Source organism: Neophocaena asiaeorientalis, unplaced genomic scaffold (genome assembly GCF_003031525.2).
Source record: "Neophocaena asiaeorientalis asiaeorientalis breed wild unplaced genomic scaffold, Neophocaena_asiaeorientalis_V1.1 scaffold54, whole genome shotgun sequence".
NCBI lineage: Eukaryota > Metazoa > Chordata > Mammalia > Artiodactyla > Phocoenidae > Neophocaena > Neophocaena asiaeorientalis.
In genome coordinates this window covers 1,666,030-1,692,352 of record NW_020174938.1, presented here as the reverse complement: position 1 = coordinate 1,692,352, position 26,323 = coordinate 1,666,030, and the positions used below count along the sequence as shown (strand labels likewise).

Genomic DNA, 26,323 nt, shown 5'->3' with positions numbered 1-26,323 from the left:
TTTTTTTTTTTTTTTTTTGGCCGTGCCGCGTGGCTTGAGGGATCTTAGCTCCCCGACCAGGGATTGAACCTGGGCCCACAGCAGTGAAAGCGCCGAGTCTTAACCACTGGACCACCAGGGAATTCCCTATCTTATTTTTTTGCAGAACCATTTGAAAGTAAGTAGCAGACAAGACACTGTATTTCTAAATATGTCAGCATGTTATCTCCTAAGAACAAAGATATTCTCCTATGTAACCACAACACCTAAGAAATTTAACATTGAACAATGATATCTACTGTTCAGGCTATATTCAAATTTCTCTACTTGTCCTAAAAATGTCCTTTATAGCTGTGATTTAAAAATCCAGGACCAGTCATTGCAGTTGGTTGCATGTCTCTTTAGTCTCCTTTAATTTAGATGAGTCCCTTTACCAATTTTTATCTTTCATGACATTAACGTTTATCTTGGAGAATTTCCCACAGTCTGGATTTGTCAGATTCTTTTTCTTAATAATTATTTTCAGATTAAAGATTTTGGCAATAATACTGCATTGATGATCTTATGTCCTTCTGTGTGTATCACATCATGAGGCACATAATGTCCTTTTGTCCCATTATCAGAAATGCTAAGTTTGGTCACTTGGTCCGCCAGATCCTCTCATTATAGAAGTACCTTTTCTCTCTTGTGATGAATAAATAATCTGGGGGGTGACAGACTGTGTGGCTCCCCTCTTCCCTAATCACCTTCCACCCAGTGGTTTAAGCAGCCATTGATAATCCTTCCCTGTATCAGTTCTGACATAGGGGTTGCAAAATAATGATTTAAAAAATTATGTCATTCCTTCTATATTAGAACTTTTCTTTCCCTCCTCCCTTTCTTTTGTGTATTATAGCTCACTTATGCATTCTTTTCAGTGTGTTATGATCCATTACTGACATTACTCATATTTTTTCTCCAGCTTTTTATTTTGAAAACTTTAAAGTTGAAAGAATACAAGGGACACTCATATAACTTCACTCAGATTCACCAATTGTTAGCATTTGCCACATTTGCTTTGATTCTGTCTATATCTATCCATTCATTATTTCTTATTTTTCTGAACTATTTGAAGCAAGTGTCAGATATCACGATACTTTATCCCTAAGCACTTGAGCACATATTTCCTAAGAAAAAGGACATTTTCCTACATAACCTCAATAACATTATCACACCCAAGAAATGTAACATAGACATAATAATATTATCTAGAGTCTATATTCAAGTTTCCTCTGATATCCCAGTGTTTCCCTCTTGAACCAGGATTCAATGAAGGTTGACACATCAGTTTTTGTTGCCATGTAGCTTTTTTTAAAAAAAATATTTATTTGGCTGCACCAGGTCTTAGTTGAGGCACACAGGATCTTTAGTTGCAGTGCTTGGGCTCTTTAGTTGTGACATGTGAACCCTTAGTTGCGGCATGCATGTGGGATCTAGTTCCCTGACCAGGGATCGAACCTGGGTCCCCTGCACTGGGAGTGCAGAGTCTTATCCACTAGACCAGGGGTCCCCAACCCCCCTCCCCCATCAGTCTGCAACCCAAGGCCTGTTAGGACCCGGGCTGCACAGTGAGAGAGCAAAGATTCATCTGCCACTCCCCATCGGTTGCATTACCGCCTGAACCACCCCCCTGCACAGTGCATGGAAAAATTGTCTTCTGCGAAACTGGTCCCTGGTGCCAGAAAGGTCAGGGACCGCTGCACTAGACCACCAGGGAATTCCCCAACAATCTTTCATCCAGTGAAAGATTTAGCAGCCACTGAGGATCCTTGTCTGAATCAGCTATTACATTCATGATTGCAAAATTAGGAGATTTTCTAATTCTGTCACTCCTACACTTAGTGCTAGCATTCTTCTGAAAAGAATAGCTTGCTTTCTTCCTTCCTCCCTCTTCTTTTTAAAAATAAGAATGTCACTTTGGACTCATGGATTATTTTTTAATAATGTTATATTACTGTCATTATTTTTGTTGCTCTTAATTCTCCCGAATTTGGCTGTTGGTAGCTCCTTCAAGCTGGTGTCCTCTTGACACCAATTAGTTGAATTCCTTCTTGCTTCTGGCACCACAAGATGTTTTAGGCTAACGTTGTATTTCCTTGTCCTGGCTTGGGACCAGCCACATATTTTTAAAGTCATGAGTTCATATTGATGCCTCCAATTCAAATCCAACATCACAGGACTCTGTCTTACCTTCCTATATTCCATATTCTGTCTCCATACCTAACACTGAGAACCCAGGTTTCAACAACATGAACACATTCTCTCATATGCTGTCTGCTACGGTTCACATGACAGAGTTTCAGAATCATCACACTAGTACCAACAGTAACAGTAAACCCGCTAAGAATTCAGATTTCTTTCCAGTTGTTTTTGCTCTTGAGATATATCCCTCTAAGAGAACACAGAGTACTGAGATGAAGTCACTTGGCCAATTCTTTTTCCTGTGTGATTGTGTTATCAATTCACAGTATAGATAGCTTCATTTGTTTTTGTTTATTTCAATTTTTAATGGTTCTCTCCAATTTCTTTTTTGTTTGTTTCTGTTTTTGGCAGCATTTCAAGGCTTGTGGGTTCTTAGTTCACGGACCAAGGATCAAACCCAGCCCTGTGAGTGAAAGTGCCAAGTCCTAACCACTGGACCACCAGGGAATTCCCTGGTTTTTTTACTTAACAGTATATCCTGGAAATCATTCCATAGCAGTTCATAGAGATCATCTTCATTCTTTTTTACATCTATATATTATTCCATTGACTGATGTACCATAGTTTATTCAAACAGTTGCATTTAGGTTGTTTCTAACATTTTGCTATTGTAAAATAGTGTCATGTTGAATAACATGTATTTGTTGTTTCTTACTTGTGGGTAAATAACTAGAAGTAGGATTCTGGGGATAAAAGCAAAATATATTTTTATTCTCCTCTCCCCTCCTTTTTTTTCTTTTTTTCAATATGAAAGGTAGCATAAACTATTCTATGTCTTGCATTTTTTCAACTACTTGTAATTGTGGAGTTCTTTCCATATCAGTATTTAAAAAAATTTTTTTTGGACAGATTTTATTTATTTATTTATCTATTTATTTATTTATTTTTGGCTGCATTGGGTCTTCGTTGCTGCTCTGTGAGGTGGGAGCTGCCTCCGGTTCATTCCACCATGGAAATGTGAGATGAGTCCTGCTCCAGGGAGTTTCCAGCCTGGCTGGGACTAAGAGAAGGACTAGGTTGGGTGAGCCATGATGTTCAACCTTCTCTGGCTCTTTTTCCTTCCAGTTAAGGACAAAGAGGAGTGGACAGGCCGCTGGGCCGGCTGGTGCCATCATGTCAGGTAAGGAGAGGGTGGGCCACTTGGGTAGGATGTAACAGTGAACTTAGGGTAGGGGTCCCTTTATGCCCCCTAGTTTTTGAAGGTCCTCTTTCTGTCCTCTTGCCCCTGCATTTCCCCTGGTTCCCCACTGAGGCCTATTTATCCAAGACCCTCACTGTCTAGCCCTCTGTCAGACCTCTGACCCTGGGGACCAGGGGTAGCGCATCCTGATGCTCTGGTCCTCCTGTCTGTCTGACTGATAAGTGGCATGGGTGTCTCAGTCTCCATCCTCTCTGTCACCATTACTCTCTAATACTGTGAGACCTTTACATTCTGGTTTCTGAGTTGTCTGGTTTCCAAAGGCTCAGAGCTGGAGGGACCTGTAGGGACTATCTAGTTTGACCCCCACCCCACTGGATAAACTGAGGTCTGGAGAGGGGTAGTGACTCACCCAAGAGCATAAGTGTTGGAGTGGAGGCTAGATAGAACCCACGTACCCAGACTCACCATGCTGCTTCCTCTACCCGGAACTGGTCCCCCACTGAAGAGGGTACTGCACCCCTGATGGACAGTGTTTATTGTTTTTATTCTTCTGAGAGACAGTGACACTGCCTCAGGGCTACTTTGGGAGACCTGAGGCAGTGGGGATAAGCTGGGTGGGGATAGCAAAGTGGCCTGTGCCCACAGGGGCCAAGAGGGCAGCCCAGGCCAGGGAAAGGGTGATCATATTGGATCATCAGGGAGGGGAACATTCAGGGTGATACCATATGATGTGCCTCGCCCACAGAGAAAGTGAACAACTTCCCACCATTGCCCAAATTCATCCCTCTCAAGCCATGTTTCTACCAAGACTTTGAGGCGGATATCCCTCCTCAGCATCTCAGCATGACCAAGCGCCTCTACTACCTCTGGATGCGTGAGTGCTGTGGGATGGGGGTGGGCCATAGCTGGGGAATGGGGGAGGGGGAAGGCTGGCGGGTGCTGGGCATTGGGACGGGGTCCCCACAGGCTCGGTGTCCTTCAGCCTCACTTGCAGCATCTGTGTGGGCCAGTAAGCCTTTCCCTGCCTGACTCCTGCAGGCTCCTCTCCTGGGCCGACTCCCCAGCTGGGCCTCAGTTTCCCTCAACCTCCCATCTAGGCCTCTCCCCATCTCCCAATCGCAGAGCAGCGGGTGGGGAGTCTCTGTCTGCGGTGTAATTCCTCATTTCTTCCTCTCCTTCTCCTTTTCACTGGAGTAGTTTTCCAGGGATCCTCTGATGACTGCCTCAGGATTCTGGATTTGGAGAGGAATCCTCCCCTCAAAGCCACATTTTTCTTGCTTTCTCTGGAAAATTGCTCAAAAAGACATTCAGCTGGGATTTAGGAGATATGGGAGGAGGCTGGGCTGGTCACTCCACTTCCCAAGTGGCAGGTTCCTCATTTATAAGAAAGAGGGTATTGTCTCAGTGATCGCTGTGGTTCCACGTAGCTCTGCGTTGAGTCTAGAGTTTTAATGTTCTAAGATTTTGAGGTTGAGAGTTTAAAAGCCCCAATTTCTCATGGTCTGTGGCAGTAGAATAATTACGGCTGGGGCACTAGATCAAGTGAGCTGGAGAGAGGTGGGACTGGGAAGAGAGATGTAAACCAATATAAAAGCAGTTTAATGTCTGTTCTATGTAAAGAGCAAATAAAATCAGTGAGAACACCAAGGTTCCAGGAAATCTGGGGGCAATAAACAGGGATGGAGGAAATACAACTGAAACTCACAGAAAGAAATGCTTACCCTCATGGTGAGGGGCCCTGAGAAGGGTGTACCTTCACAGGTGACAGCGTTGTCAGGCCAGACTTGGGGAGCACTGGCCCTGGGCTCTGGGAACTCTGCCCCTGAGAAGATCTCATCCAGGAGCTGGATTTAAGGGCTATAAATATCTTCCTAAGTCCTCACTAGGTGCCTGCCAGATGCTGTGTTCCCAAGGAAGTGTATATAACCCTTGAGATGCTTCAGGGTTCTATTCAGAAGCCAGGACCATAGATACCTGGCTGTTTGAGGCCAAGATTAAGCCTGCCTTCCTTTATTTATTCAGTAAGTCTTTGTGGGACCTTAAATGGACTCAGTCTAATATTCGAGGAAAGGAGCACCCTTATGTCAGATGACCTGGGTGTGTGTGAGTGACAGCATCAGATGAGGAGACTTGAGGTCCCTGCTGGCTCTGACTCAAGGATACAGTGATTCCAAGGTTTAGCTAGATTATATGGGCACAGAGGAGGGGGACCCTGGGTGTCACTCTCGGGGAGCTTCTAGTTTGGTTGGTGGGCTGGGATTTGTACTTGGGGAAGCATGGGAGCGCCCAAGTCTTCAGGAGGTCAGAGGGATGGGAGATGAATAAGGCTGCAGTAGTGAAAGAAGGCTTCTTGGAGGAGGTGGCATAATAGTTGTCTAAGAAATGGATTAAAGAAAGACAGATCCCAGCCACTGCTGCCTGCCCCATTTAAGTGTGGAGCGGATGGTACAATGGCTTAAAGAGATGTTACCTTTTACTTTCCCCTTTTCATGCCCTACCTTGCAAGAGAAGATGGAAGATGGGTTTCCTGTGCCTTGGGCTTGGTGATTGCTGTGGGTCTGGGATGGCCAGGGGCTGAGGCCATTCTTATAAGGAGAAATTCTTATCAGGAGAAGAGCATTTCTCCCAGGCTGAGGCTTTGGGGCCCTTCAACAGGGCTTGCTGGGCTGAGGCTCTGAGTTCCTGATCTGGAGACTCTTTGTTCTCTGGATTTCTCAGATCCCCAGGAACGGGTGTGGGAGAGGGTTGGTCTGAGCTCCCAGTTTTCTTTCTCACAGTCTGTACTCCCTGTGTGTGTGTATGTATACGTGTGTCTTGTGTATCTGTGTGTGTGTATTCACTGATGTGACTTGTGGGTGTGAATCTGTACAAATGCGGTTTGCATGTGTGTTTGTATGTGTCTTCATCTTTCTGTGCTTGTGCTGTTTGCCTGTGTTTGACTGTGGGTCTGTGTTGAGTTGTGGGGGATGTGTGTGTGTCTGGGTGCTCATATATTTCTGCATGGGCCTTGGTGTCTGTGTGTGTGTCTGGTGTCTGTCTCTGTGTGTGCATGTGCTCCTGGGTCTGCAGTGAATAGCGTAACGCTGGCCGTGAACCTGGTGGGCTGTCTCGCGTGGCTGATCGGAGGCGGGGGAGCTACCAACTTTGGCCTCGCCTTTCTCTGGCTCATCCTCTTCACACCCTGCTCCTACGTCTGCTGGTTTCGGCCCATTTACAAGGCCTTCAAGTAAGTGATGGGTGCTGAACTCCAGCTCCTAACCCTGTCTCTTTGCCCATCTCCACTGTCTCTTCTCTACATATTTTTAATTTTAATTTTTTTTTTTTTGCCATCCTGCAAACTCACTTTCCCTTTGTTTACCCTCAGCTCAGACTGCCAGGTAGGATTTAGGCTTCCTGGGAGCTCTAGGCTGGGGTGAGAGGGCTGGAAGTTAGAACATTTCTCTTAGTTTCTTCCTTCCTCACTCTACCCTTGGGTGGGGGCAACATAGAAACCGGGCCTGTTCTTGTTTTCCCTTCCCCAGGCAGCTAGCTGCATAATAAGTTTTGCCAATGGGGCCACCTGTCTTGATGGAGCTGTCCATCCTTGTACCCGTGGGGCTAGCTGATTTGGCGCCAAGTGGACCATCTATCCACGTGCCAATGGAACAAGCCATCCATGTGCCACTGACACTATGTGCTAATGAGGGCATCCAACTCTGTGCCAAAGGGATTACCCACCCATGTATCAGTAGGGCTAGCTGTCTTAGTGCCAATGGGTGTCTGCCTTGTGTCAAGTGGGATTTTCAATCTTTGTGCCAATGGAGTGTCCCTCTCAGTGCCAGTGTGATCTCAAATATCTTTGCCTATTGGGCCCATCCATGTATGTGCCAATTAGGCTATAATCTTGGTGCCAGTAGTGTGTCTGTTCTTGTGCCAATGACACTTTCTATCTTATGGGACCATCCATCCATGTACCTAGATGTCTTGGTGCCAGTAGGCCTGTCCAATCCTTTGACAATAGGTTTGTTTATTCCTGCCACAATGGACCCATCTATTTCTGTGCCAATGAGGCCAACCATCCATGTACCAGTGAGTGGTGCATTCATAAGGTGATCTCTCCCCATGTAATGTTGTACACACAGGCCTAACACATGGAAACTTGCAAAGATCCATGGGTAAACGCTGTCCTATTTTGGCCTCTTAACTAAGGCCTTTAAATGTCTTCTGTCTATTGTGTACCCACTTAAACTTGGAAGGACTTAGAAGTCTTGAAGGCAGGGAAGCCCTGGCCCTCTACCCAGGTGATGGAAGCCATCTCCTCTGTTGCAGGACTGACAGCTCCTTCAGCTTCATGGCATTCTTCTTCACCTTCATGGCCCAGCTGGTCATCAGCATCATCCAGGCTGTGGGCATCCCAGGCTGGGGTGTCTGGTAAGAGACTGGGGTGTCTGGGACTGACCCAGGGCTAGCAGGGTGGCACCTGGGGTGTGTCCTTTGCTTACTTCTGTGGGCTAAGCTGCCTAGCCTGTGGGAACACCATGAGTTATTGGAAGTGTGAAAGGATTCAGGATAGTTTATAGTAGACAGAGCCATAGCATCAGAGGGGAATGAGAACCTTGCAGTGGTTTTTAGGAGTGCTGAGGGGTATCAAGCATCATGAGATTAAACTGAGGGAAGGAAGCCTTATGTCTGAGGAGCTTGTTTCCTGAGCCAAGGGTTCTTTCTGAACCACTGACACAGGCCCTTTGCATCCAATGATATCGTCTCTCCCTGTGACAATGAGATGGTCCCTTACTCTAGTGGGGTGGCTCCTGGGTACCCCTCACCATGCAAGGCAGCCCCACAGATGGCCTATTTCTGCAGCGGCTGGATCGCTACCATTTCCTTCTTCGGAACGAACGTTGGCTCAGCGGTGGTGATGCTCATTCCCACTGTCATGTTCACGGTCATGGCTGTCTTTTCCTTCATTGCCCTCAGCATGGTATGTGGTCACCTCAAGGGTTAGAGGGTGGTGTTGGGAAGGGACTGTGATCTGTAACAACCCTTCTCCCAAGTTACAAGAGGACCCAGGGGTCTTCCAAGGGACTCACTCTGGAATGGCTTGGTGGACTTTGCTCCCAGTGCACAGGGCATGGGTGGGAGGACTGGCTTTTACGGTGACTTCTCTCTGGCTCCCATGTCTTTTCTGGATAGGTTGCCTCTTCCCTTTGATTAACCCTTCCTTGTGCTCCTCATTCTACAGGTTCATAAATTCTATCGGGGCAGCGGGGGGAGTTTCAGCAAAGCTCAGGAGGAGTGGACCACGGGGGCATGGAAGAACCCGCACGTGCAGCAGGCGGCCCAGAACGCAGCCATGGGGGCGGCGCAGGGTGCCATGAATCAGCCGCAGACTCAGTATTCTGCCACCCCCAACTACACATACTCCAATGAGATGTGAACGAGCCAAGCCTACCAGAAGCTGGCTGGGGGCCGGTGGAACGGGGGCTCAAGCCACACGTTGTGGTGACCAAGCAGGGTTCCCCCTTCCCTTTTTCTCCTCCTCCACTTTGTACAAAGAATCAGAGTTATATATATATATATACATATATATGTATATCCTCTCCCCCACACCCTTGGATTCACGTGGAGCTGTCCCGTGCGGTGATAGCCGTGTCTGTGTCCCCTTGTGAATAGTGTGCAGTGAAGGTCTCTGTTGTTGTGGTGCTAGATGTATGTTTAGAACTAAACCAGCCCCCCACCCTCCACCAGGCTGCCCCCTCTGACCTTGGCCCAGGGACCCTTCATGGGGCAGAGGGAGGCATAGCAGAAGAGCCTGGCCCCCTCCCAAGGGTTATGAGCTGAAACTGTTTCCACTTTCGGTCTTACTGGGGAGCAGCAGTATTTAGAACCCATGGGGATGGTAGCGGGGAGAGTGGAGACCCGCAGAGGATCTTCTTCTGCTCCTTCTGATCCAGGTCTCTCCCCGCCACCACCCCCAACCTCCTCCTCCCCTCCTCTCTTCCTGCTGTCAGATTCCTGTGGTCCCTTCTCCTGCCCAGGGTCTCTCTCTTCTCTCTGTGGCTTTTCTTTGTCTTCTCCAAGGTTGAGTGTCCCAGTTGTATCTGCTCCTGAGACTGAGCCCCTTCCCAGATCCAGGAAGCAGACAGGGGAGCTGAGCCTTAGCCCTGATGTGGGAGGGCCCACAGCCGGAGATGCGGAGCCCAGCTGGGTACCTGAATCCAGGGGATGGAAATGCAAGGCAGGCTCCTCTCTTCCCTGCCTTGCCTTCCCCTCCTTCTCTTTCCAGAGCCCCGTTGAGCCCCGTCTGCCTATGTCCCGGCTGTGGCCTGATTCTCCTACCCTACCCCTACTGTGTTCTAGGTGGCATCTGCCATCCATAAGGGCAGATTCCACTGCCTTCCCTGAAGAGCTAGGTAGTGTCCAGGCAATTTTCAGGTGTAAAGGTGCAGCTGGAGCAGAGGGTATATAAATAACTACTGGTCCCTGGGTGTCGTTTGGTTGGCCCAAGCCCACTGGGCAGGTGCTAGGTGTCTCTGAATGACCACTGGATTCCTGGGAGCGATAGCTGTTCTGTTTGGGTCTGATAGAAGGGATAGGCTCAGAGGGCTGGTTCTGGAGGGAAGATCAGAGGAGAAGGCAGGCAGGGCCCGGTGAGAGGGGATCATGCATCCCCCCCACCCCAGCTCACTCTTGGTCATAGGGCAGTTCTGGGCACTTGAACTCAAGGCCCAATCCTATGTGGAAGCACAATGGCTGGAATGTGATTTCAGTTTAGGTCGGGTGGGAGGGGCGATTCTCTGGCTCTTGTTTTTTTTCAAATCAAGATTACTTGCTTCTCTCTGCCTACTAGACTTGATTCTTGGCCCTTCCTCACCCTGTCAGCAACCCGTTTCCTTTCCAGGCCAGTGACTGCAGGCCTGTTCTGTGCCAGACATTGTGAGAATGTTGTTCGTAGAGGCCCTGGCTCTCTCGGAGGCCTGGAGGGGAGTGGGTTCTCACCCAAGGAGCAGCTGCCCATTTCTCACTCACTGCCCCCACCTCCCACCTGGGCTATTTAGCTTGAAAAACCAAACCCTGCCTGGCCACTCTGGGTGGCTCCAGCTTAGAACCCAACACCTGGATTTCCAGGTGCCGTCCTGAGCTTTGAGCTCCAGGTACTTCATTTTCCTGTAAGGGGAGCTAGGGCCTCTGGGAAGTTATCTTCCTAATGGTCCCTTAGGCTTGGGCCAGAATGTGATTGGCTCTCTCCTCCACCACTTTCTCTGCAGAAAGCAGTTGTCACAGGCCCTAGTACCTGAAAAGAGACCCTAGGTCTAGGTTCTTCCTCCCGTTTCCTTTCTCCCCTCCCAGACCTCTGGCTCCCTTTCTCTTTGTCTCTCTCGTAACTCCAGGAGGCCTGTGGTCCAGCTGCCAGCCCAGCATCCTTGACCTGTTGGATGCCACCTCCAGTCGATTTCCTGTCCTACCTGCCCTTTCTCTTTCCTGGCTCAGACCTGTGTGGCCATGCTCTGGCTCTGCCCTTAGGAAGACCTGCTACCTGTGTGTGGCCCAGCTTGTCCAGGCCCTGGGATGCTGCATCTCCAGGCAACTATGCACTTTCCTGGGGAGGGAGCCAGTATGAGAAGTGGGGGCTGGGCACAGATACATCTCTGCTGGATGGTCTGGCTTGAGGGTCGGGTGGAAGAAGGCCCAGGTCAGTCTGGAAATCCTCAGGTCTTTGGCCAGCCAGTCACCTGCTTTTGCATTCTGCTGGTGCCCCCTGCCCCTCCTTGTTTCTGGGAGACACAGACCATTCTCCAACTGGCAGTTGACCTGCCTGAGCCAATGTGTCTGTCAGTGGTAACTGAATGAACCATAATAAAGGGGAACATTTGGCCCTCTGTGTCCTGCTGTGTCATGTGTCTTCATGTGGGCCTGTGTGGAGCCTCACCATGGGCTGTAGGCAATGGGGATAGGGTGGTTTGAGTGGATCTGTCATTCCCAGAGGCCAAAAGTCACACACCTCTGTGTGGTTCTTTCTCTGAGGCAGCCTCGAAATTGCCACAGAGGCCTTCTGCCTGTTAGGAAGAGGAGTTCTGAGTTGCCTGAGGAAGAAGTAGAAGGCTGGATCAGTGGGTGAGGGGTGGTTTGGTTCAGATGGTCAGTGTAGGCAGGGCAGGGGTAGAGCACAGAGGGCCCCACCTCAGCTCTCATTGAAGGAGACTGGCAGCTGATTGAGGACCCAGGGGCCTGTGGATGCTGGAGGATGAAGGAGGCAGGGAGGTGTATCCAACGTGCTTTCCTCTGCTTTCCCTTTGCCAATGCTGTGTCCTCCACTTGGAGGGCTGTTCTGGCACTTTTTATTTAAGCTCCTGGTCATCCTTCAAGATTCACCTTGAGTGACTCCTTCTCTGAGAGGGCTTCTCTGCCTCTGATTGTTACTTAGGACCCTCTCCTTCCTCATGGACCTTATTCCGTAATTCTTTGTCTCAAGAGCAGGGAAGGGTCTGATTTAGCTCTATATCCTGTGCACTTAAAACATACAAGAGGCTCAGTAAATGTTAAGTATTAAGTGCTGCAGTGATGAGCAGTGTGGGATGGGGCTGGGGCGGGGGTAAGTAGGTCAGACAATCTGGGCCAGGCCCAGATGAGCACAGGAAATACCAAGAACTTGGAAGCTGGTGTTCCCGACAGGACTCCCCGGAATGGACTACAGTTCCCAGAAGGCTGAGAAGTGGACTGCAACTCCCAGAAGTCTGCGCAGTCGCGGAGGCTGCCGGCGACTGTGGTAGCGTTGCGTGCCAGTCAGAATCTGTGGGAGGGGTGACCGAGGTATCGCGATATTTTGGGGGCTGCTCCGAGACGCGCCTGACGCGGGTGAGGAGTCTGGGGGGCCCTCTGGAGGCTGGTTTCACGCGGTGGGGCAGGAGGGAGGCTGGAAAAGCTTCATTCGCGATTTTGGGTGTGTGGCTCTGTGTGTGACCTCACTGTGTGTGTGTGTGTGTGTGTGTGTGTGTGTGTTCTCTCCCTCCTATCGGTGCCCGAGAAGCTTTGCTGCGGGTCTGCGGCTGTGTGTGTGTGTGTGTAGAGGGCCTGTGGAACCTGTGGGGCCGGAGCGCTATGGACCCCTTCCCGTCTCCATCCTGAAGTGGGGCATTTATATACATATATACACGCTCCCATCCCGGCTTTGTGCTGCTCTGCAATGAACTAGTACCATTTAATCTAGTTTGAAAGGTGGTCCTATCAGTTACCCACACTTAACCTTTTGCCTTAAAGAAACAAAAACAAAATCCATGAGCCTGCCTCCAGAAAGGAATGGGGATAGCCCAAAGTACAAACTATATTTTACAAGTTGGTAAAATAGAAAAAGGAAAGCCCTGGGATATTGCAGTTGTCCCCTGGCTCCACCTAAAAGTGCCGAATGGCATTAAAAATGAAAGGCCAAATTTTGTCAGAGAAAAACTTCGTGCTGTACTTTGAAGTATTGGAGGCCTGTGCCAGGTAATAGGCAGGGGAGATTCCCAAGCTGGGGAAGTGGTGGGTATCTTGGGGCAGGAGTTTTCCACATCTCTCCAAGTGACTGAGAGGTGGCAGTTCTCAGTCACTCCCTCACTAGTAGTCACTGCGTGTGTATGTAATATATATCTATATATCCCCAACATGTGGCCTTGAGGAGGGGTGCCTAATGGGATTCCAGGAATAGCAGACTCTGGAAGCATGCCTGCTTCTGGTTTGAGAGAAAAGCAGTCTTTTTGTTTGTTTGTTTTTAATTTTCTTGGCCGCACTGGCAGCACATGGGATCTTAGCTCCCCAGCCAGGGATCACCTGAGCCCCTTGCATTCGAAGCTCGGAGTCTTAACCACTGGCCCGCCAGAGACGTCCTGAGAGAAGAGCAGTCTTAGCAGAATGTCAAGACCTTGAGCTCTCCCTGAAGAGTTCCTTGCCTTTCCTTGGAGGAAGGGGTTTAAAGTGCCCCTGTGGCCATGTGACTCCTTTTAATGACTGGGTTTGGGGGAAGAGTACCACTATGGGGAACTATAGGTGTTTCATTATTACTGGGGCAGAGTTGTATTGACTGGTGGGAGATGAGGCCAGAGCAGACTCTTGGGGCCAGTAATAGGAACTTTGACATCAGGCTAAAGGATTCAAGCTCTTAATGGATCCTGGATCCCTGCCCACCCACCCAAATTTGGTTCTGCTTTTTCCTAGGCCCCAGTTCCTCATCATTCCTGTGCTGTGCTGGGCTCATACCCCATCTGGCTTTTTTTTTAGCCCTGGTCCTGCCCTGGCTGCACACCTGCCCATATTGTGACTGGCAAGTATTCCTGAAACTTTAACTCTGTCCTAATTAAACTCATCAGAGAAGGAGACTTACACATCACAAGTCTGCCACAGCTGAGGCTCTTTACTCTGTCTGGCCTTGTTTTTCTAAAGGACAGAGAAACTGTCATTTTTCTGGCTGTGACTGTATGCATGTGGCTACCTGCATGGCTAGTGCCCTGGGAGCTTGAGGCTCAGTAATCACAGCCTTCAGCCCTATAACCTCTCTGCCTGCCAACTCTTTCTGCTGCTCAAGAGTTCCTATGAGTAGAGCAGAGCTCAGGAAAATGAGGTGCTGTCTACAGCTACCTTGGCTGTGCAAATAGATGGTTCTAACAGGGACTGGGTAGAGTAATAGACTTACTGGTTTGGGATTTGAGAGTAAACATACAGAACTGCTGGGACTTCCCTGGAGGTGCAGTGGATATGGCTCCGTGCTCCCAATGCAGGGGGCCCGGGTTCAATCCTTGGTCAGGGAACTAGATCCCACATGCATGCCACAACTAAGTGTTCACTTGCCACAACTAAGGAGCCCACGTGCTGCAATTAAGGAGCCCGCCTGCTGCAACTAAGACCCAGTGCAACCAAATAAATAAATATTTTTTAAAAAAGGGACTTCCCTGGTGGTCCAGTGGCTAAGACTCTGTGCTCCTAATGCAGTGGGTCCAGGTTCTGTCCCTGGTCAGAGAACTAAGGTCCCGTATGCCACGTTGCATGGCCAAAAAAAAAAAAAAGAATTAAAGGGCTTCCCTGGTGGCGCAGTGGTTGAGAGTCCGCCTGCCGATGCAGGGGACGTGGGTTCGTGCCCCGGTCCGGGAAGATCCCACATGCCGCGGAGCGGCTGGGCCCGGAGCCATGGCCGCTCAGCTTGCGCATCCGGGAGCCTGTGCTCCGCAACGGGAGAGGCCACAACAGTGAGAGGCCCGCGTACCACAAAAAAAGAAAAAAAAAAAGAATTAAAAATAAATAAATAAATACATGTTAAAAAAAAAAAGAACTCCTGCCAGCTGTCACCCTACATGGGACTGTCAGATTGAACTGATTTGACCTTGCTTTCAGATGTTGGTTAAATTTTCCACTTTCTGATCCTCAAGTACATATCCCCCCCACACCCACCTTCTAGAAAGATAGGTAGGCTTTGGTCCTTAACAAAGATCGCTCAGCAGGCTAAGTAGTAAATCTTGGGCTGTACCACCTGCTATGGGGAAACAGCTGAAGTCACCAGCATGGATTCCTGCCCCAAGTTTAACTGATTGCTTTCAGTAACCTATTCCCTAGGAATGATATCAATTTGATGTGGAGGAGGTTTTATTTTTTTTTTAATTTTTAAATTTTTGGTTTTTTTTTTTTTGTTGCACCGTGCAACTTGTGGGATCTTAGTTCCCTGACCAGGGGTTGAACCTGGGCGCTCGGCAGTGAGAGGGCCAAGTCCTAACCACTGGACCACCGGGGAGTTCCCTGGAGGAGGTTTTAAATTCAGCTTCTGGTTTTGCAGGAATCTCCATGTCCTTGCACCAGTTGGCTGGGGTAGGACAGGGTCCAGGTTTGGGATTTGGCAGGCGGGTTTCCCTGGAGAGTGCAGGATGTGCCTCTATCACCTACTGTGGGTGCTCGCTAGCACACTGATTAGTTCTGGGAAGCTGGCTGATAGGCCCTCTAGACCTTGTCAGTTGCTAACAGGGCTCTCCAGGCCCTAGAGTAGACTCAGTTCTGCTCTGGGCAAGCATGGCCCTGGCTGAGGCCCTGTTGTAGAGGTTGAGATCGCTGGCAAATGGAACTTTGGGGGAAGTTCTGTTCTAGGGAACTGGCCTGTGCTTAACGCCTGTTGAGAAGGGTCTGGGCCCCTCGGAGACCCTTCCAGGTAGGAGTGGAATAATAGACGCAAACATGATCCTCAGCTCATGTGGTTATGTGCCTGAGTCTTGAAGGCAAAAAATGGGCAAAGAGGCCCTAAGGAGCCAAGGGGCCTGTGGAGTGAAGAGGGAGCCCTTATGGGTGTGCAGCCACATAGATAGCCATTGGGTGACTCACTGGACTTCCTCCTCGGGGTCTGCCTTGGTCTCCCTTCCCCTTGTTGATTCTACCCTTTTTGAGTACATCTCCCAGGACCCCCTTGTAGAGAGAGTCCCTCACCTCTGTCTTTCATGCATTGACTCCGAAGTTTTCTGATGGAAGGAGCTTCAGAGATCACCTGGTCCTATCTTTGCATTTTTCAGATGAAGAGACATGTCCCGGGAGGGAATGACCCTGAGCCAAGGTCACATACCAGGTCAGGAGCACAACCATGGCCAGGGCCCAGAGCTGCTGATTCATGGCCCAGGCTTCTGTTCTCTGCCCCACTCTACTTCAGAGGGTACAGTTTATTACTCATTCGGCAGATGTTCAGGACCTACTACAGGCCCAATACCTGTCTGGCAGTTGGTGTTTAGACCAGGTCGCACATTCAGGGAGCTTGCTGGGGGTGTTGGTGGTCATGGGAAAGTGGAGAGGGAAAGGCAAGGAAACCGATGCACAGATTGAATCAGTGATCACCAAAAAGGTGCATCCCAGAGAAGGACCCATCTCAAGTGATTTCAGGTGTGACTCTTGTCTTCTCAATTCATGCACAGATCCCCTAAAGGCAGCGGCTGTCTCTTCCACGATTTCTTTGCCGGTGCTAGATGTAGTTGGTCCTTGATAATTGTTGCTGATGGAGTATGTTTTGCTGGCCCAGTCTGCCAGAATGTAGGTTTTGATGTGTTCATCAGCCATATTATGAACACTCAACTTCTAGCAACATCTGAGGGCCAGAGGAAGAAACCAAGCAGCTAGTCTCATGGGGTGGCCTTTATCCTTTTTATGCTTGTCTCTTCTCGGCCTTGGATTTGTAGGGTGGTGCCTGATCCACAGGGAGGGACAGAGGGGCAAATCTCTCAGCTCCCTGGAGCACCCAAACCCCTTTGTTGCATAGGGTTCTACCCCACAGGCATCCCTGGAACCTACCCTGCCCTGCCACTAATTTCAGCCAGCCTAGCCCACTGCAGTGGCTCCTTTGTCTGCCCCCTCCAGTCTCTTCACCACCAAGGCCCCCTCCACACTTCTCACGAGCACCGTCTTTCTAAAATGAAAACGCACCATAGCCCTCACTGCTCTTGACACTTAGTCCTTGACCTGATTTTGCAGCCTTACCTCCTGCCCGCCCCACTGCCCCCTCCTTCCATCACGCTTTAGCGTCACTGCTAAGCTGCTTTCTGTTCCCTAGACCTGCCACCCTCCTTCAGGCCTCTTCACCTCTGCAAGATTGCTCCTTCTTGCAAAGTTATTTCCTTGCTTCTCTGAAAAACTTCCTCGTCCTGCAGGACTCAACCTGAATGCTATTTTTTTGGTCTCTGACTTACTCAGACAGTAACTCCTAGGCAGCACAGCCTCATGGCACTGGCCACATTACATTGTGACTGACCCACGTGGGATGAGCGTGTCTGACCTTCTTATCACACTGTGTGCTCCCAGAAGCTGGGACTGTTGACCCCTCAGGAACACTAACATCTGGCCCAGGCTCTAATACAGGGTGCTCAGTACATTTTGGTTGAATGTATGAATGAAGCAGGCACCCCCTGTTCTGCTTTTAGATCCTAAATCCTGGCAGAGCTTTATGGAGCCCAGTTCTGGCAGGCTCCCAGGACTCGAAGCCACCAGACCACACATGGAACCCAGGGCCACGTGTTCAGCTGCTGCACCCTTGGTGGAGAGACAGTTCCGTGTTCTTGTCGGTGTCACTGGGAGTGTTGCAGCCCTGAAGTTGCCTCTTCTGGTGTCAAGGCTTTTGGACATTCCTGGCGTGAGTATGCTTACTAGACAGCCTCGGGCATTAGAGGGCTGATGCTCTGGGGCCAGCCTGTTTTTGTGCAGTGCACAGGGTTTTCTTTTTCTTAATCATGGTGTTTGTGGAAGTCCTCTGTGTGCATTGGTATGTGGGGGACGTGGAGACAGAGACCAGTGTGACAGTATAACCAGGAGCTAGATTAGGTAGTAGACAGAGAGTGAGGGGAGACTGCGAAAGGAACGCTGTGGTGAACGGAGGTGTTGGGTTCCCAAACATTTGCTTTGAATTCCCTGAAGTCCTAGCATGAGAGAAGAGCAGGCTGGAGAAGTGCGGCAAGTTCTCAGCGCCCCCTGGCTGCCTTGTGCTCCCTGCCTCTGCTTTCACCCCATCCTGGACATTGTGGCTCTGTCCTCCCTCCTTGTTAGACACCATGGGTGTCCTGTCAGTCCAAATGCACTGGAACCTTAGGGGCTCCCCGCTGCCCGCAGCTCTAGTTTCAAACTCTGCTCCTTCAGGTGTTCAGAGATGCCCAGGGGCCACCACAGTGTGTTGGAGGTGGGGGGCTTAGCCCCCTGCCTTTGGTCAGATCACCTCAACTTTGATCAGTTTTATATGTAGGGGTTCTGGGGCATATTCTTTTGCAGGAAAAGTTCAAGGCTTTAAAAAATGTGAAAGCCAGCTGGTGATAACCCCACTTCTTCGTCTGGTAACCTAGGCCCTTCACTGGTCTGCCACTCTCCAGCTATCCCACGCTCCCCCCTGACGGCCTTTGCTTTGGCCCAGCCCCTTCCAGGCTGTGCCGCCCTGCCTACTTTTCCCTGCCTTTTCAAATTCTCCACAAACACTTCATGTAAAAGCCTTCCTGGCCTGCCTCAGCCCATGTGTATTGTTTTTTGGCTGCGAGGCATGTGGGATCTTAGCTCCCCGACCAGGGATCAAACCTGCACCCCCTGCACTGGAAGGCGAAGTCTTAACCACTGGACCACCAGGGAAGTCCCTGCTCCCTTCCTTTTAAAACTCATTTGATGTATTAAAGAAAAGCTAGAAGTAAAGTGGTAAAAACAGGTTTTATTCAGAAAAACTATTGCAATAGGGGGAAATAGATCTCAGTATAGAACTGGGTTTAATTCTGAATACAACAAGGAAAAGTGGAGATTTGTAGCCAAGGAGCAGTGTGTGTGTGTGTGTGTGTGTGTGTGTGTGTGTGTGTGTGTGTGTGTGTGTGTGTGTGTCAGTGGATGGAAAATTACTAAGAGGAAACATCAGGGGTAAGGGAGATTTTAGCAAAACTGTCCTGACCGGATTCTTGCTGAAGGCAGCCCAGGGTGATCTGGGGGCTGTTGGGGGATGAGGAGCCTGATGAGATATCCAGGCTGATCAGATATCGAGCGTAGGGGATTCTGGCTAAACCAACTTAGCAGGAATCTTGTTCTGGAGGACAAAACCCAAAGACGGGCCTAGTTGAAAAAGTGGCTCCAAGGAGCCTGACTAAAGTTTGGTTAAGAAGAGAATCTTGACCAAGCTGTGGAACCATAGGTTATCTTTGACACTGCCTGTGTTGTCAGACACTAGTTTTGTGGAGTGTTAAGCCATTGAGGCCCAGGCTGTGCTTTTTTCCTTGCTTGATACAAACATAGCACCTAACTCAGGGTGGCGCAGGCGAGTGTACCCTAAGTGTCCAGCAGGGAGCAGTGCTCACTTGCAGATGACTATGTCGGGAGTCACAGGCAAGGGCGGGAAAGCTGCTTTTTTTTTTTTTTTTTTCAACTTTACACAAACTTATACCCAGAAAGTTATCCCCTTACCCCACCCTCCAGGCAGCCAGGGATGCCAGTCAGGCCAGAAGAGGGAAAGGAGGAGAGTGTTGTGGCTGCTCTGAGGTTGGGCACTGGTGCTTTGGGGCAGTAACCCCTTCGGCCTGCCCCCGCCTCATGTGCCCAGAACCGTTGGTAGGAGCTGGCCAGCTAGAGCCTTGAGGGCGGGAGGCCTGGAAGCGTTGCTGCAGCAACAGCCTCTGCCACCGCCCTCTGGGGAGGGAGGGAGCCATGCAGTTCCCTTTTCCCATAGCCCCAGAGCAAGTGAATTTCCGGACTTGGGGTAAGTGGGGGCAGGGAGTCCTATCCCAGGAAACAGATGAGCAGCATCAGAGCAGAGGGAAATGGCAGCTCCACCGCTTCCTGCCATCCCACACAGCCAGCATTTATGCGGGTGTGAGGAAAGGGTTGCCTGAAGCAGCGAGGCTCTCCAGCCTACCCTAGGCCTTTTAGTCCAGCCTTTGTGGGGGACAGGCCACGTGTGGAATGGGACTTGGCTCTCCGTCTCTGGCTGGAGTTGAAGCTGAAGGTCAGGCAGCCAGAAGGGCAGTGACAAGGAGAGAGGACTGCCTGACTTAGCCTCTAGGAGCCTGCCTTTCTCATTTTAAAATAAAGATGGTGGCTGCCACCCATCCCCTCGGGAATGTTTGCAAGGCTGGGGGAGGGGGACACAGATGAAACTGCCATCTTGTGCCCACAACTAGGCGCAGCTCCTGGCACACGGAAGCGCTTAACACTGTTTGTTTCCTGTCCGTCCCCCTCTCCTTTTCCCTTGTTGTCGTGTCCTTTGGGGCAGCCACACGTGGTGTGGGGTGTTGGGGTTGGTAGACGGCCCATGTGGGAAGAGCCGTGGAGCCACCGTCCATCCGCTTATGTGGAGGGGCCCACATCCCTCTCATCCTGTGGGTAGACAGCTCTCCAGAGAGCCTGGATTTGCTCAGTGGAGTCCTTGCGAGGTGTTGGTAACCAAAGGGGGAATCCCTGCTTGCCTTGTGTTGGCCCCGGGGGGGTGGCCTTTCCCCTGGCTGTTCCCCACACTCCCTGATGGTACTGATCTCCCCAGTGCCCCCCTCTGGGTCACCTCCAAGAGTAGTCTTTGTCCCTTGGAGCAGTCCTTCTCAGCTCTTTGCCTAAGTCATGGATTCACATGCTTGAGGCTTTGCTGAGCTCCCTTAGGGATCCCTAGATTTTGACTAGCAAACGAGCAGCTGGGATATGGGCGGCAGGGAGCTGGGGGATTCTACAGACCTGGCTCAGGATTACTCCTGATCCACCAGTGTGTTGAGGCTTCCCAGGAGGACCATTGACCTAGAGCCAGACCAAGGAGACTATGGGGGAGTGATGGGGAGGGGTAGATTTGGTTTTCTGCCTCAGTCACCAGCAGCTGGAGAGAGTGGCCACCAGCAAAGAAGCCTTGGAGGCTTTGTGTGAGGTGGGAGGAGCTGGACAGTGGGGGCCAGCCCTCCCTCAAAAGAGGCGTTGCACATAGAGGATTTCTCATGCTGGGACTCTGGGCCTCTGGGCAAGTCAGGTCTTTTTTATGGCCTCAGTTTTCTTATCCCTGCAATAAAGTGTGGGCCAGGTACCCAAATGATGCATCTCCAAGGCCTCTTCTGGCATGAGTGGTAGAAGATTCTAGATGTGAGGACAAAAAGCACTAGGACCAAAGGCAGCCTGAGAGAAGGTCCTAGGGTGTAGGAGCTGTGGCTGTTTTGCAGTTCTGTGATCGTCATGTAACTGAGTGGTACTTACGTCTGAGCAGTTAGCTTAGTCAGTTTCTGCCCTTTGGTTGGTACCCTCCTCACTATGGAGGAGAAAACAGAACACCTCTCTAGCTTTTGCTGGGTAGGTGTCAGCAGGGCTGAGAGCCAGAAGAGGATTTCTAAAAGTGGAAAAAATCTCCCACCCAGGGAGTTGGCAGACCTTGGCCTTAGAAAAGGCTGTTTCCAGAATGCCTGTGAGGACATTCAGGACTGTTAAGGGTGCAGGAAGAGGGCCCTGCTCATATGCAGAATGAAGTAAATTCTGCTTTTCCGGAGGACTGTTGTGGCAATATCTAGAGAAAGCAAAAATGGTCACAGCCCTTGCTTCACCCATAGGATTGAACCCTATAGGGCAGGAGTCCCTAACTCCAGGGCCATGGAGCGATACTGGTCTGCGGCCTACCGGGCCGCACAGCAGGAGGTGAGCGGCGGACGACTGAGCAGAGCTTCATCTGCCTGCCTCTCCCCATCGCTCGGATTACTGCCTGAGCCATCCCCCCGCCCCCTCGACCCGTGGAAAAATTGTCTTCCATGAAACCAGTCCCTGGTGCCAAAAAAGGTTGGGGACCGCCGCTATAGGGTACAAAAGTTCACCAAATGTACAAGCATGTTCATTTTAGCACTGTTTATAATTTTAAAAGAAAACTGAAACAAACAAAATATTCAACAATAGAGCTGTGGTGCAGTTGTGGTTCAGCCTCTTGATGGATTCGGAGGCAGCAGTTCAGAAGAATGGGTGGATTTTGTGTGCTGATTTGGGACAGTCCTCAAGATATAAGGGAAATGAGCAAAGTGCTGAAGTTAGTAAAGTGTGGCCCACAGGCCAAATTCTTGTTGTCTGTTTTTGTATGGCCTACGGACCATACATATGTAAACTATTTACATTTTTACATGGTTGAAAAAAATCAAAAGAAGATTATTTTGTGCCATATAAAATTATATAAAATTCAGGTTTCAGTGTCTGTAGCATTTTATTGGAACACATCCATACCCATTCATTTAAGTATTGCCTATGGCTACAGTCTTGCTACTATAGAGTAGAGTAGTTGTGACAAAACCTAAAATAGTATCTGGCCCTTTATAGAAAAGGTGTGCCAACTGCTGGCATATAGTATGATTCCTTTTGTGTGTTCACGTATCAAAGTTACTGCCTGTGGTCTTCCCCCTGGAGGTGGTTACCCTTGTGGAGAGATGGGGGCAGGAAGGGAGATTTGCATTTTGTGTCATTCTGTTCAATTTTGATTTTCTAACCTCTCTGTGTACTTATTTTGTTTCATTTTTTAATTTTTTATTTATTTTAAAATAAATTTATTTATTTATTTTTGGCTGCGTTGGGTCTTCGTTGCTGTGCATGGGCTTTCTCTAGTTGTGGCGAGCGTGCGCTACTCTTCGTTGCAGTGTGTGGGCTTCTCACTGCAGTGGCTTCTCTTGTTGTGGAGCACGGGCTCTAGGCGCATGGGCTTCAGTAGTTGTGGCACACGGGCCTAGTTGCTCTGTGGCATGTGGGATCTTCCTGGACTGTGTCCCCTTCACTGGCAGGTGGATTCTTAACCACTGCGCCACCAGGGAGGTCCCCTTATTTTATTTTATTTTATTTTTTAAAGTCAGTGGGGCTTTTAGTAGGGATATCATGGAATGTTCTTTGTAATTTTATGCTTTTTTTTTTTTTTTTTAATAATGCTCATTGAGGAAAGGAGAGCAGGAGAAACATGGCCTGGTTTGAGGTTTTTTTTTTCTTTCCAGGCAGGGGCCACCTGCCTGCTCTGTGCTCCTGCTGTGGAAACTAATCTACTCAGCAGTAGCACTCTGAGGCATTTTTCTGGACCTGCACTGGCTTGGCTAGCCCCATCCTTCCCTGGCTTGCTCCCCCAGGGAGTGACCTCTGCAGGCCACTGGTTGGAGGCAGCCAGCCCTGGGCCAAGGGCTCTTGCACCCAGGGTCCTTCCCTGCTACTCCAGAATAGTGTCCCTATGGAGAGCCTCTGCAGTCTGCTTCTCTAGTTTCATTCTTTAGAAATTTCTCTAGTTGGGGAGGGATTAGCAGCTATGCCCTGCTTGAATGGCAGGATGGGCCATGCGACTAGAATACCAGCTCCCCCAGGAGGCCGGTTTGGAGGCAGAGGACAGAACGGCAGAGCCTGCTGGGAAAGGACAAGGGTCACAATAGGGCTGGGAGGTGCAGTGAGCTGGAGGGGCCCCTGGAGGCCCTGTGGTCCAGATGGCTCATGGCTCCGGAGGAGAAACCAGGCCAGAGAGGAAGAATTTGCCAGAGATTCCCCCAGCCAGTGGGCTGGCGGAACTGGGGCTCAAGGCCAGTTTCCTGACCACCATCAGCAAGTGGACTTGAGCTCAGATTATGGGCATTCTCTACTCCACCTAAACACGGCCATGAGGCTGAGAAGCCCCAGGCAGTTGTGGACTCCTGCCTGGTCTGTCTTGCTTTATAGTCAGGGGTCATATATACCCCACCCACTTGTTAGACACACTGAGCCCTTACCAGCTCTGGCTCCCATGTGTGTAGTAGGCTCAGTAAATGTTTGTCAAGTGGAGACATCATTGTGAGCCATTGGGACACCCATTCAGCCAACTGGAACTCCCTCGGGGATTTGTTAATGAGGCCACCTCCTCCACAGCTTCCCCCCACCCCAACCCCATGTGCTGACGGCACCCAGAGTCCTTTTTTCTAGAGTATGCCCACCACCCCCATGCTCAGAGTCATGCCAGCTTCTTGGCTGGCCCCCAGGCCCCGGGCACTACCAGTGTCAACACTGGGAGGCCCAATGTCGGGGTCTTCTGCTGTGTGTGTCAGCCCAGAGGACTAAGCCACTAAAACTCTGGGTTCCTTGCCTTGTGCCGGGTTAAGTCATAGCTGGTGTCTCCTCTTTAGAGTCCTCATCAGTCTCCTGTGGAGCCATCATCACATGCCCTACTAGAAACACCTGCTCTTTTCTAGCCACTGAGCTGGGGGTTCCAGCCGGGGCTCTTCTTTCCTTGTATATGCCAGAGCTGTGCTATCTAACACGGTAGCCACTAGCCACATTCAAATTTAAATTTAAATTATTAAAATTAAATAAAACCAAAAGTTCAGTTCCTTTGTCACACCAACCACACCTCAAGTGCTCAATAGCAACATGTGGCTAGAGGCTGCCATACTGGACAGCACAGGTGTGACATGTTTCCTTCACTGCAGAGAGTTCTATTGGATGATTCTGTAGAGAGTGGTTCTCAACTGGGGCAGTTTTGCCTCCTAGGGAACACTGGACAATGCCATTTTGGTTGTCCTACTTGAGGAGAGGGTGCTACTGGCTCATGGTTGTAATGGATAGAGGCCAGAGATGAGGTTGGAGGTGGACATTCAGGCCATGGGATTTATCTCATCCTGTGGCTGTGAAAGTGCTTCTCCACAGATCCCTTTGATATCTGTCCCAGAAGCAGCCTGGGCCAGACCAGGGGCCTAAAAGTAAAAATGGAAGTATTGCCCCAAATTCTGTTTTCCATTTCCCCTCCCTGACTCCCCAGGAGCCCCAGATGGGATTGCTGATGTATTTTCAACAGAGAAAGGAACACCAGACTTGCCAATTGGTTTCAGGAAGAAATCTCTATAAATGCTAAGCAAAATGCAGGCAGCTTATGTAATAAGGTCTGGCCAAGCCTTGGTCACATCACACAGAAGCTCAGGTTAAAAATATTAAGACATAAAAACTGTTGGCCAGGGTCTCGCCAGGGGGCCAAGCACAGAGCTGCCTTTCAGGAACTCTGATGTGTGTGAGAGATTGTTTTAATGTCCAGCCCCGCTTCTACGATGACCCAGGAGGGTGTAAGAGAAAGCCAAGGAGGGTTCCTGTCCTCAGGAGTTTTCTGCTCTGCCAAGACTCCTTAGCATTTGCTGAGGGAAAGGTCAGGGTGAATGAGTGACTAGCCCAAGTTATTTAGTATCTCAGAAGGTAACACAACATGCCTTCTTTTTTTTAATGTGTGCCAACCCAGGGCCTAGCTCTTGGCTCCCAGGACCTTTTTACAGAGTGAATGAAAATGAAAGAACAAAGCCCACAGGACTGAAGAATCAGATCAAGTGACATACTTCTAAAACCAGAAAAACTAGCCTGGGCTTGCCAGACAACACTGGGGTCAGGGTCACTGCCAAGGAGAGGTGGCTGCTTGATAGGGGTCAAGGGAGGGACATTGGGAAGGATGGGCTTATTACATACTCTTCACATTACTCTTTAGGAAAGACATTGACCCCAAGAAGCTCCCTAACAATGACAGTGTAACCTGGGAAGGTAGCCAGAGACGGATAGATTGAGAGACTAGGGGAAGATCTTAAGGGGAAGATCTCAAGCTGCAGCTATGGACCAGGGTGGGAGGCCTACTTGGACCCCTGATTGGAATTCCCCAGGAGCCAGGGGAAGACTGTGAAGGGGATGCAGAGGGAAGGAAAAGGTAGAGCTGAGAGGAAGGAGGGAGCCCCTGAACAGGGCCATCACCAAACTGGGTATGTTTCTGAAGGCTGGCCCTAGGCACAATCCTCACTTTGAGAACTGGCAGGCCGTTTGGGAGTTGGGGAGAGTAGGGGAACTCGATCTTCAGGAAGCAGCTTTCCAAATTTCAGAATAGAGAGAGGATGAACTGGGGTGATCTTAAGTGGCAAATTGTTCAGGATGGTCAGGAAGCTCCTAGAAATGAAAGAAAGTAGTCCTCTTAAGGAAAAGAAGGCAGTGACCAAAAACTGATATGTCTGTTGAAGCCGTCTGTTGAAGGAAACTGGAAAGCAGTTAAATGGAAAGGAGGAACATATAACCAAAGATAAAGGTAGAATATGGTCCAGAGGTCACCAGAGTGAGCTGAAGCCTGCAGTGAAACTCAGAACGACCAAGAGGGCTCTTACATATATTTAGAAAAAGAGCAATGGAACAATGCCTGGTCCTGGAGGCCAATGGTATAACATTAGTGGGGGGACAGAAAGAAATGGCAGGGACTCTTGAGTCCATTTGGCTTCCATTGTTTTCTTTTGAGTTTGAAAAAGGACCAATGGTGGCAGAAGAGACTTGAACCCAAGTTGGGTGATTCATCTCCTGAACTTGGCAAGTTCTGTCCTGGGGTGCTGAGGTTGTGGTTGGTGACCTACAGGATGTGTGGGAAACAGCAGAGGGGCTAGAGGCTGGAGATGACTAATGTCCATTTATCAAAAAGGCGGAAGAGGTAGGCTCCACAAATTAGAAAAAGCTTGTGAACCCTTAGAAAAGCACTTAGAAAATGGTTGTTACTGGGGTTTGATTGGGCTCACTGGGGACAAGCCATATCAA

The 26,323-nt window shown here is 49.7% G+C and overlaps 2 protein-coding genes across 3 annotated transcripts in view; both read left to right on the top strand.

The window, feature by feature from the left end:
- Positions 1-2,588: 2,588 nt before the first annotated feature.
- SCAMP5 (secretory carrier membrane protein 5) lies at positions 2,589-11,197 on the top strand. Its single transcript, XM_024761780.1, has 7 exons — positions 2,589-2,625; positions 3,286-3,340; positions 4,107-4,235; positions 6,431-6,587; positions 7,670-7,771; positions 8,204-8,321; positions 8,583-11,197. The coding sequence occupies exons 2-7, from the start codon at positions 3,334-3,336 to the stop codon at positions 8,775-8,777; spliced, it is 708 nt and encodes a 235-aa protein (XP_024617548.1). The 5' UTR covers positions 2,589-2,625; positions 3,286-3,333; the 3' UTR covers positions 8,778-11,197.
- A 1,530-nt stretch (positions 11,198-12,727) lies between these two features.
- Positions 12,728-26,323, top strand: part of PPCDC (phosphopantothenoylcysteine decarboxylase) — a 53,442-nt gene continuing 39,846 nt past the window's right edge. The window contains exons 1-3 of one of the 2 annotated variants that reach the window (XR_003005523.1): positions 12,728-12,823; positions 13,532-13,637; positions 17,251-17,459. Coding sequence is in view for 1 of the 2 variants with exons in the window: in XM_024761702.1 (XP_024617470.1) it covers positions 17,274-17,459 (186 nt within the window). In the remaining variant the exon portion in view is untranslated. The remainder of the gene's footprint in view (positions 12,824-13,531; positions 13,638-17,250; positions 17,460-26,323) is intronic. The other variant, XM_024761702.1, reaches the window with a different exon arrangement.

Bases quoted from the DNA above. Each gene is read 5' to 3' on its own strand.
- SCAMP5 (XM_024761780.1), top strand. The intron at 6,588-7,669 runs GTAAGTGATGGG...CCTCTGTTGCAG, and splicing joins CCCATTTACAAGGCCTTCAA to GACTGACAGCTCCTTCAGCT. The intron at 7,772-8,203 runs GTAAGAGACTGG...CTATTTCTGCAG, and splicing joins ATCCCAGGCTGGGGTGTCTG to CGGCTGGATCGCTACCATTT.